Source organism: Pristiophorus japonicus, chromosome 21 (assembly GCF_044704955.1).
Source record: "Pristiophorus japonicus isolate sPriJap1 chromosome 21, sPriJap1.hap1, whole genome shotgun sequence".
NCBI classification, from domain to species: domain Eukaryota; kingdom Metazoa; phylum Chordata; class Chondrichthyes; family Pristiophoridae; genus Pristiophorus; species Pristiophorus japonicus.
Genome location: NC_091997.1, coordinates 31,920,344 through 31,932,191, shown reverse-complemented (window position 1 = coordinate 31,932,191; position 11,848 = coordinate 31,920,344). Strand labels below are relative to the sequence as shown.

General features: G+C 43.7%; 1 protein-coding gene across 1 annotated transcript in view; it reads right to left on the bottom strand.

Annotated features, from left to right (window-relative positions):
* The window catches only part of npepps (aminopeptidase puromycin sensitive), a 220,587-nt gene extending 212,521 nt beyond the window's left edge, over positions 1-8,066 (bottom strand). The window contains exon 1 of the mRNA XM_070864544.1: positions 7,717-8,066. Within this exon, the coding sequence (XP_070720645.1) occupies positions 7,717-8,022 (306 nt within the window). The 5' untranslated portion in view covers positions 8,023-8,066. The remainder of the gene's footprint in view (positions 1-7,716) is intronic.
* Positions 8,067-11,848: the final 3,782 nt, after the last annotated feature.

The window sequence follows — 11,848 nt, the reverse complement described above, 5'->3', positions numbered from 1 at the left end:
AATGTGGTTTTATTAAAAATGTTAAAAATTGAACAGCTACAAAGAACTACAAAAATGGCCGAGTGCCAATGTTTTCTTCACACTGCGCGTGCGCGAACGCTCCAACACGCACGCGCAGGGTTGCCGGCACGAAAAAAACTCATTTAAATGGTACCCGCCCCCTCCTACTTACAAAATCGGCGCGAGTGATAGGCCCCTGGGCGCCGCGCCAAGCAGACATCGAGCTGCAAAGCGCTCGAGAATAGCGCGTTTTTTTTCAGGCGCCGTTTTCGGCGCGACAAACGGGTGCCCAGCTCAGAGGGGCGCCTGTTTTGCCGCGTGTGGAAACTTGGGGCCATAGCTTCTGCTGGAACACAGTTCTACTTGCATCCCCCAGCAGCCATTATTCATCTATCAGGAGGTTATCTGACCTACAGGGTTAGTTTAACCCACCCCAATCTCTGATGAGCCCTCCCGACTGGATTAGGATGAGTGTCTTCATTTCCTGCACCAGCAATCTTTATAGAACTGTGGGCAGCTTTGTGGTGTGGACTCTCAATCACCAGTAACTGCCAAAGACATTTCAGTTTGAGTCTTCACAGCTTTCAAAGAGTTTTAGCCCATCAGTCCGGGCTAGATTCAAGGCCCAAACCAAGTTGTATCCAACTCCACGACACAGTCCCCTCAGCAATACAGCATAGTAGTTCCAAACTATAGATACCTACGCAGTTGTGAGATGCTTTATTTTTCTATGAAAAATTACTACTCTGAACACATATTGCACCACACAAGATAAAGCAGTTGCTTGCTCCAGCTTACCTCGGCAAGCTCCTCTAGCTGTAAACTCCAACATCTATTCTCTGCTCTTCTATATAATCACTCTTCCCTCCACTCCACCAGTGGCAGCACACTAAGCCATTATGTCTCTGCACTCGAAAATTCACACCCCTCCATCTACATCTTATCCCACTTTCAAAAAAATCTACCTCTATGATTATGGCCTCAGTCACCTCTCACAATTCTCCTCCCCCGCCCCCCCCCTCCCCCAACTTCTGCACAGTGTCCGATCTCCTTTGCGAGACAAAACATTTCATAACATTAGATGACACCGTCGTGTAGCAGTTGTTCTTGGTTTCCTTGATAGCACTATCAAACAAGGCCATTTCTAATTGGTTAATGAAACTTACTGAAGCACACTGCCATTATAGATTCAGGGGGAAAAATCCTCAATCTCAAAAATTCAAATCATTTTGCTCCATACATTCAGCTCTACACACACTAGCATTAATCCCATCACTATTATTTTAAAAAACTAACCGGTCCTACAATTCATATTTAATACTTAACCCCCTAATTTTCTCTTTGTTTGCCTCTCTCTCCGATTATAGTTTATTTTACGAACAGAAATCTTTGCTTTCCCAATCCTTTACTCTCTTACCAGAAACTTCCTCCAGATCCTCATGACTCATAAGAACATAAGAATTAGGAACAGGAGTAGGCCATCTAGCCCCTCGAGTCTGCTCCGCCATTCAACAAGATCATGGCTGATCTGGCCGTGGACTTACCCGCCCGCTCCCCGTAACCCTTAATTCCCTTATTGGTTAAAAATCTATATCTGTGATTTGAATACATTCAATGAGCTAGGCTAAACTGCTTCCTTGGGCAGAGAATTCCACAGAATCACAACCCTCTGGGAGAAGAAATTGCTTCTCAACTCTGTTTTAAATTGGCTCCCCCGTATTTTGAGGCTGTGTCCCCCTAGTTCTAGTCTCCCCAACCAGTTGAAACAACCTCTCTGCCTCTATCTTGTCTATCCCTTTCATTATTTTAAATGTTTCTATAAGATCACCCCTCATCCTTCTGAACTCCAACAAGTAAAGACCCAGTCTACTCAATCTATCATCATAAGGTAACCCCATCATCTCCGGAATCAGCCTAGTGAATCGTCTCTGTACCCCCTCCAAAGCTAGTATATCCTTCCTTAAGTAAGGTGACCAAAACTGCACGCAGTACTCCAGGTGTGGCCTCACCAATACCCTATACAGTTGCAGCAGGACCTCCCTGCTTTTGGACTCCATCCCTCTCGCAATGAAGGCCAACATTTCATCGCCTTCCTGATTACCTGCTGCACCTGCAAATTAACTCAAAAGAGTTTCACGACTCAAGATGAAATCCCACAGACTGCGCCCTTCCCAATTCTATCACTATTGTTAAAACTCAAATGAAGCTTGCTATCAAGATTGCTTCGTTTGGAAAACAATTAACAGAAGACCAATACAGACTTGTACAACATACGGAATTATCTTCTGCATCACAAACATTATCCAAAATAATTACTTCAACAATGGTTTATGATCTTTGAATCAATTCAAGGGTCAAAAGAGGTATACAACAAGAAATTATACCACACCCCTTTTTACCATTTATTAGTGCGGCAAAGCTACACAATCTTTCACCAAGCACTTCAGTTGAAGGCAATTATCATTCAGTAATTAACTACTATAATAGACTCCAGTGTCACGTCGACACTGTTCATGGTGGTGGTGGTGGTTGTGAACAAGGGCCACGAGGACATTAAATAAAACATTCATAGCCGCAACATCTTCTCCAGACAAACACAAATATATAAATTATTCCCAATAGGTGCTGATCACCAAAAATGTGGCTTAGTAAACAGCAGGTACCGTCAATTACTTCTCAATAAAATCCAGGACACCAGGTACAATAAGGAACAACTGCCAATTTCAAAGTCACTGTTCACATCGTATAATTTCCAGCGCTCCTTTTCCTAATTTTACCTAGCTGGATTGATTTATATCTTTCGCCCCAGCCCAACCAGTGTTTAAACTTTTGCCCCAACACTGGTTTTGATGGGCATTGGTCTTAATTTCTTCAAATACATAAATCAGCGACTTATTTAGAAAAATTTCACCCCAATGCCAAATCTGCTCGGTGTTATATTCACAAGAGCAGCCCAACTAGTCCTCACTGACTACCCTCCTCCACCTGATGAACTTGGTCTCACCTTGAACAACTTCTCAACTGAAACTCACTTCCTCCAAATAAAAGGTGTTGCTTTGGCAACCTGCAAGGGTCCCAGCTGTTGCTGCCTTTTTGTAGCATATGTTTGAAGACTCCTGGGTGCAGTTCTGCCTAAGCCCTCCTCCTAAACATCCTCTTGTGCTACATTAACTACTGTGTGGGTGCTGCTTCTTCCTCTCACTCTGCTCGAGAATTTTTCCAATTTCCACCCATTCCTCACCTTCATGTGATTCATTTCTTACTCCTCCCCATCCTTCAGAGCTTCTCTCTCACTTTCTCAGGGCTTTTCACGGACATCTAGTACAGTCCCACAAACTCCCATAATTACATGGAATATGCTTCCTCCCATCCTGCATCCTGTTAAGATTCTATCCCCCTTCCTCCTAGTTTTGCCATCTCAGTCTCATTTGCTCCAATAACTCTACCTTCTGAAACGTGGTCAGGAAAGCCCTTGACCGGATCCATCCCGACTCCATCCACACCTCCTACCCTCCCAGCCTCCACATCGTCAGCCATTTCTGTCACCTGCAACACAATTATCCAGACACATCTTTCCCTCCCCTTCTCTCCCAGCTCAGCTTCTCAGGTGGACTGCAACACCCCGATCCACCACCCCCAACAAGAGATGCAGCACCTCCTCTTTCACCTCTTCCCACACAATTGTGCAGGGTCCCAAATATACTTTCCACACGAGACAGCAATTTACATGGGCGTCCTCTGATGTAGCATCACAGCATGGGTTTCCTCTATATTTGGGAAACTAAACGCAGAGTCAGTGACCACTTTAACAAACAACTCAATTCTGCCTCAAATGCAACCTGGGGCTACCTGTGACACTTCACCTCCCCCTCAATTAATATGCAGTTCTATCAAACTGCCCCTTTTTCTAATTATTAAGACTTCTACCAAATCCCCTCATCTATGATTAATATACTTATCTGCTTCAGTTCTGCAAGGTCCAAAAGGTGAACTTGTCTGCTCTCTCCAAGATACTTATTGACCTTGCTAAGTATTTCCAGGTTTTTCTGTTTTGGTTCAGAGTTCCAGTATTTTACCTTTTGACTTGTATCCACTGATCGGCTGGGAAGCATTTTCTGTTGATTCTGAACTACAATTAGTCGTGACAAACGTGAAATTTTCTACCATGTTTCATTCTATTCATAGAATCATAGAATGATACAGCACAGGAGGAGACCATTCGGCCCATCGTGTCCATGTCAGGTTTTTGAAAGATATCCAAAAAGTCCCACTCCCCCGCTCTTTCCCCATATCCCTGTTTTTTTTTCCCTTCAAGTATTTATCCAATTCCCTTTTGAAAGTTATTATTGAATCTGCTTCCACCGCCCTTTCAGGTAGTGCAGTGCAGATCACAACAATTCACTGTAAAATAAATGTTTCCCCATGTCACCTCTGGGTTTTTTGCCAATCATCTTAAATCTGTGTCCTTTGGTTACAGACCCTTCAGCCACTTGGAAACGGTTTCTCCTTTTTCATTCTATCAAAACTATTCATGATTTTGAACACCTACAATAAATCTCCTCTTAACCATCACTGCTCTAAAATAATGCAAGTAAGAATCTTCAAATAAATAAAACAGTACTTCACATTAAATTACATCTGGGAAAAAAAAGGGGACTTGTATTTTTATATAGTTCCTTTCACGACCACCGGACATTTCAAAGCACTTTACAGCCAATGAAGTACTTTTTGAAGTGTAGTCACTGTTGTAATGTCAGAAATGCAGCAGCCAATTTGCGCACAGTAAGCTCCCACAAACAGCAATGTGATGATGGCCAGATAATGTTTTTTTTGTTATGCTGATTGAGGGATAAATATTGGCCAGGACACCGGTGATAACTCCCTGTTCTTCTAAATTGCGCCATGGGATCTTTTATGTCCACCCGAGAGGGCAGTTTTAAGGTTTCATCCAAACAACGGCACCTCCGACAGTGCAGCGCTCACTCAGAACTGCACTGGGAATGTCAGCCTAGATTTATGTGCTCAATTCCCTGGAGTAGGACTTGAACCCACAACATTCTGACTCAGAGGCGAGGGTGCTACCCACAGCCGACACTGTGGAACAGCTTTTGAAAACTGGACTTGCATTTGTGCTGTGAAGCTCTGGCTACCTTCACATTCAAACAAAAACAGGGAGGGAGATCTTGGTGAAGAAAGCTGTCTAAGGGAAACAAGACTAGAAATAGTACTGGCAACCCTCTGATAACGCACCAAAGTGTCTATTCTTCATGCACGGGTCTGGACAGAGCACATCTGCATATTATTCACCTCTACAGTGCAGCATAGTCAAGCCCTAATCTCAATCAGCGCACACACTCTCCAGTAGGCATCACTAGAGAATAATCGGAGACCAGAACCCTAACATTTTTTTTCTCCCCTCAGTGCATGTCCTAAATGAGCCACCAATAGACTCAACCACATTACTCATTTAATAGATTTTTTTCAGTCAATTTATAAAATCCCAAAGTAAACTGCGCATTGTCACTGGTGCCTCACTGCTTTAAATGCATGAATGGGCCCTAACTGTGTAAACAAAAGACAAATAATCAGACACAGAAAACAAAAACAAACATGTTAGTTCTTTCTTTTTCTGCTACAATAGATTTACTCAATCATCTTTCCATAAGTTTCTCCAGTGTGCTTATATTTATAGTTCATTCAATGTTTTGAAAACAAACCGTGGTTCCTCATGAAATGTTAATAAAGAATTTATATGATAAATAAAATCACTAAATCTGATCCTTGAGAATTTCATGTTGAATTAATCCCCAATACTCTACAAGTGCAAAAATGCTCCCAGGTTGTATTTATTCATAAACTCAAACCCATCTCAGTCTATTTACTGCCTGCTTCAGACAGGTGGTTAGTTCAATCCCTGGAGAAGTATTATCGCAAGTCTGACAGTACTCTGAAACCACCTACTGTACACTGGGCCTAAATGGATACACATGCACTTGGGACAAAATATCAAAGCAGAATACAAAAAAATATTTCAAGGATCACAATGCCGTGTGGAGTAACTTTATTAATAACTGCATTGTTTAAAAAAAAATGTACTGACTATTGTGCCTTTCTGCATAAAGGGGGGGGGATGCAAATCGGTGAGCTTTCATATAGGATCTATTAATCATACTATAAAACACCCATTAGAACAGTTTTGATCTAAAAAATGCCACGTGACAAACAGAAAGCTGTAAATAGGTTCCCAAGCATTGAAAAGGCCACAGTACCTTCTCTGCAAGCACATGTGGGGACATAACAACTCCCAAAAAATTGAGATTGGCATGCACTTTTTAAATCCTGCCAGAATTGTAAACGCCAATATTAAAAAAAAGTAACAATAACAATTTTACATTCAAAAATAAATACCAAGTAACAAATAGGGAGGGCATCAGTGGACTGAAGTATTGACAACTCCAAACCATTCCCAATGCCAATTAAGCACAAAAGATGCAGGCGCTATAAATACACACATTGTTGGCCACTTCAATTAGAACAGAACCCAGATTCAGATAAAACGCTGGATCTGCATTCAAAGTTAGGAAAAGGCAACCCAAGCAAAACTGTATGACAGATATCGATAAAAGAGCAATCATGAGTTAAGATTCAACAGCTACCCCAGTATAGATTAATTTTTTTTAAATCTATAGATATTGGCTATAATCCAATGCTTTGTGAACAAGGAAATGTGTAAGCTGATATCTTACAAGCAAAAAAACAGTGTATTCAAAAAGGTAATGTTTTATGACATTATAAATAAACCATTAACACTGCATAAAGGAATTTGTATCTTGGTATCAGTCACTTTGGTGTAACATTTTTTTTTACAAAGGCCAGCATCTTTAAACACTATATTTATATAAAAAAGGTATTTAACAATATAAAAAACATTTTTATATTTATATAAAAAATTAAACTCAAGATTGCTGCTGTCAATGGCAACAGCGTGATCGCGGTGCCTGCGTATAGCCACGGAAAGACAGATTCAACAATCCTCACAAAATGTGCGCTTTCTCCTCCCCCTTTGCTTATATTTTACACAACGTTCATTCCTGTAAATGTCTATGCATTTTAATGCAATGAGATGGGAGGGGGGAAAGCAACATCCTTCTGCACAAATATATCCAGTACTTCGGTTTAAACTGAGGTCATTTATTTTATTTTTCTTTAAACTCCAGAACACCACCCCACCCCCCTTTTTCCTGGAATAAAAACACAGTAAATAATCAGGGTTTAAAATGATATAAATTCCTTCCCCCACCTCGCCCCTTGATGAATTATGTTTATTTATTGTTTTACCTTTTTAATATTCGTGTAAAGGCGTTGTTTTTTTATTTTTTAGGAAAAAAATGATTCAAGGGTTTTATACCCAGATACAGATTCCTTTATGTGGCGTTAATGGTTTATATATAATGTCATAAAACACTGCCTTTTTGATCTTGGGAGAGTTGCACTGATCATGAAGGATTTAAGGGCACCACTCCCCAAAGCACGGGTCCAGGTAAAGGCCTGTGGCTGAGCCGCCAGCTCCCGGACTGGCTGCAAGGCTGCGCCCCGGGACATTTGCCCCCCTTTATTCTGAGGTAAATTTGGGGCCTTTCAGGCAGATCCCGAGAGTGGGGGGAAATAAATCAGGCAAATGTGTGTGTGTGTGTTTTCTCTCTGTGTGGCCCTTACCTCCACCGAGGCCTCCAGCTTGCCTTCGAAGGTGAAGTCGATCAGGTCGGGCTTCAGACACAGCGCGTAGTTCTCCGGGGTCACGTCGGCGGGGAGCCGCTCGAAGGGCCGCTTGGCCGGCATTTTATCTGCGCTGCTGCCGCCGAGGAGGAGCCGCCTCCTGACGCCGGCCCGGTTACCGTGTGCGGGTGGCGGGGAGCGGGCTCCGAGGCTGCGGGGGGAGAAGCAGCAGCAGCGTGGGCCTCTCCAGGAGGCGGCGAGCAGGCGGCGAAAGACGAGAAGCGCGGCGTCGCCGCCGAGCAACATCAATGAAGCTGACAAACAGGACCGCCCCCTCCCGTTCCGTGCGTGCGCGCTCCCCAAACCACCCCCCCTACATGCGCTCCGTGCGTCAGTGCGTGCACGCCCACCGAGCTGCTGGCGACGTGCGTATCGGCACGAGCATTCGCGGCGCTCCGCGACGTTACGTCATCAGCGCGTCCCCGGGCGGCAACGAAGCGCGTTCATGGGCGCGAGTGCGCATGTCCTGGGGTAGAGAGGGGGATGGGAACGCTTGAACAGGCCTGCTAATTGACCACGAGCCATAGGTTCGTCGCCTTTCTTCTTAAAACTACATGTTTTTAAGCTACATGTTGGTAAAGACCTGGGTGAAGTGGGCTAAACAGTGCAAGGTACCGTCCCAGCTTGAAAAGTGTGACAGGAAAAAGGCTTAATCAAAAAAATAAATGGTCACCATTTGAGGCCTATCTCACTTGAGTGTCAGCTGTGGCTCAGTGGGCAGCACCCTCGCCCCTGGGGTTAGGAGGTTGTGGGTTCAAGTCCCACTCCAGAGACTCGAGCACAAAAACTAGGCTGATACTCCTAGTGCAGTGCTGAGGGAGTGTTGGAGTGAGCCGTCTTTCGGATGACACGTGAAACCGAGCCCCGTCTGCCCTCTCAAGTGAATGTAAAAGACCCCATGGCACTATTTCGAAGAAGAGCAAAGGGGACTTATCCCCAGTGTCCTTTAGCCTATATTTATCCCTCAATCAACATCGTTAAAAGAACATTATCTGGTCATCAGCAAGCACATTGCGGTTTGTGTGCGCAAATTGGCTGCCATGTTTCCTACATAACAACCGTGACAACACTCTAAAAATACTTCATTGGCCATAAAGCGTTTTGGGACATCCTGAATTTGGCGCTATATAAATGCAAGTCTTTCTGTAAGACGAATCAGAAACTGAAGGTAGCAAGGAATTCCACAGCTATGAGATTTATGTAAAAAATGTTAAATGATATGTTACTGCAAAGCCCCAGTCTTTGGGATAAACCCACAGCTTCTCTTTGCACCTCTCTCGGCATTCTTCATTTGCTGTAAAGTGCTTTGGGACATCCGGTGGTTGTGAAAGGCACTATATAAATCCAAGTCTTTTTCTTCAAATGGCCCATCGAGGCACTTGCCGCTGTTTCCTTAGTTGGGGGCTAATCTCGCCAAACTCCTTCCTGTCCCACTCACCCTTCGCACCGCTGATCCCGTGGACTTTGCCAGCCAATCAACAACCTTCATCGTTCTCCGCATCTCCTTTCAGAATGCCCATTTATTTGCGAACAAGGCCTTTGCTATCCATGACATTGTGGATGATTGCATTGGCATCATCAGAGACTTGGCTCATGGGTGATGTCACCTTGCCCTTTACTGAAGCCTCCCTGCCTGGCTATACCTTCCACCAACTACCCCACCCAAACTGCCGGAGTGGCAATGTACCACTTACCACCAAATCTCACATTGGGCTGTCTTCCTACTACTCTGGCACCTTCTCCTTTGAGCACCATACTTTGTTTCATCCCTCTCGCCTCCTTTTAAAATCCTCATTCTCGATTGACCGCCTCACTGATATATCCTCATTCCCTTCCTCCCTCAGCCTCTACTGAGCAGCTTCGTATTATCTGTGATGTCAACCTCCATCTCAATTTAGTTTGCCCCCTCTCTGAGTTTACTGTGCTCCTGTCATACCTTATCCTCTCCCTCCATATAAACTTTCCTACATACATTCACGGCCACCGTCTCGGCCTTGCAATCTCACGTGGCCTCTATTCCTATCATCTCAATTACTAACACTACTCACTTCACCCAATCCCACTTCCTTCTGCATCTGCCCCTGGGAAAAACCATCTCCCATGTCACTTAGAACAGCACTTTCAAATTCCCGACAGACCAGCCATCGGCTTTCCGTTCACCACAATACTGATCAATTACTCCCTCACCACCTTTGACCATGTCCCCAGTAAACGTCTTACACTATCCCACCACACTCGTTCCCTTAGTGCGGCATCCATCTTTGCTCCCTTGAGACTAAGGGAGCAAACTTGAACATATATGACACACAACTATCAGCCATGGCTCAGTCGATAGCACTCTTGCCACTGAGTCAGAGGTTGTGGGTTCAAGTCTTACTCCAGATTTCAACACATTATCCATGCTGACACTTCAGTGCAGTATTGATGGAATACTGCACTGTCGGAGGTGCCTCTTTCAGATGAGATGTTAAACAGAATCTCCAGTAGACATAAAATATCCCATGGCACAATTTCAAATAAAATCAGGGGAGTTCTCCTTGGTATCCTAGTTAATATTTATTCCTCATTCAACATTGCTAAAAAACAGATTATCTGGTCATTATCACATTGTTGTTTGTGGGGGCTTACTGTGTGCAAATTAGCTGCTGCGTTTCCTACATTACAACAGTGACTGCGCTTCAAAAGTAATTCATTGGCTGTAAAGAGCTTTGGGACGTCCTGAGATTATGAAAGGCGCTATATAAATGCTAGTTGTTTAAATAATGGAGTGTGGTCCAACCAAGGTTCGATACCGGTTTAGCATAACTTTCCTACTTTTCAATTCTATACCTCCAGAAATAAACCCGAGTGCTTGCTTTGCTTTTTTTATGACCTTGTTAACCTGTGTCGCAACTTTTAGCAATTGGTGTATATTTTTACTCTGTGATCCCTTTGTTCCTCTACTCCACCCAGACTCGTGACCTCCCTATTCTTCCTACCTGAAGCGCATTTGGGCGGGAAGGAAAGATGAAATCGATCTGTAACAAAATGAAAATTGTGCTATTGGTTACAAGTGATGTGAAAAATACACCTCAACTGTTCTCCCTTGCTGGCAAAGTGCTATATAAATGCAAGTTGTTAAGTCAGATAGACATCATGCAGTTCCAACCACCCCCAACTAATCACCGCACTCCTGAAATGCTCTTGCAGAGAGAGAGAGTGAGCAAAGAGCATTTGGAAAGCCATTCATTGTTTATCAGTCTACTGTGCAAACAATATTTTGTGTTAAAACTTAACCTTCTTGGCCTACTACATAAGTGCATGGTCTAGTGTTATACAAGCAAACGAAAAAGGTCCCAAGTTCAATCCCGAACCTGTGCCATGTTATCTCATTTCAGCCAGGGCAACAGTAGGCACACTTCAGTTGGCTAAAGTACCCTAGGTTCGAGAGGGAAAAAAAATCTATCAGGGGTTTGCATACCCGATTGCAGATTGAGGGCTTACCACCACCTTCTCAAGGACATCTAGGGATGGGCAATAAATGCTGGCCTTGCCAGTGATGCCCACATCCCAGGAACAAATTTTTTTTAAAGGTGGCTCTCCATAAGTACAGAAGTGGGCTCCCAATTGGTGAATAACGCACCAGCACTCATTGTAAAAGCCTACACACAACTTGTGTGGGGCACCAACAGGCTGATGGCATCGGAGAACTAGGTTGCAGCATGAGTCAGTGCCTGCAGGGGAGGCGAGAAGGAAAGATGAGGTCGTTCTGTAACAAAATGAAAAGCGTGCTATTGCTTACACATGATGTGAATATTACACCGCAGCTGTTCTCCCTTGCTGGCATAAAACGTGCAGCATTGCAACCATTAATATCTTGTCCACCTGTCATGTGTACAACTTCTGGGCTGAACTTCCACTTCTATATTAATATTGGCATCCCTGGGCTCTCAAACATATGTTGCAGTATTGGGTCACTAATTCCTGAAATCATCAAGCACCCGGTAATGACACTGTCACCTGCCCAGTTTTGTTCCAGATAGTCTGGTCGGGAAATTTCTAAAATATATAAAGAAAGACTTACATTTATATA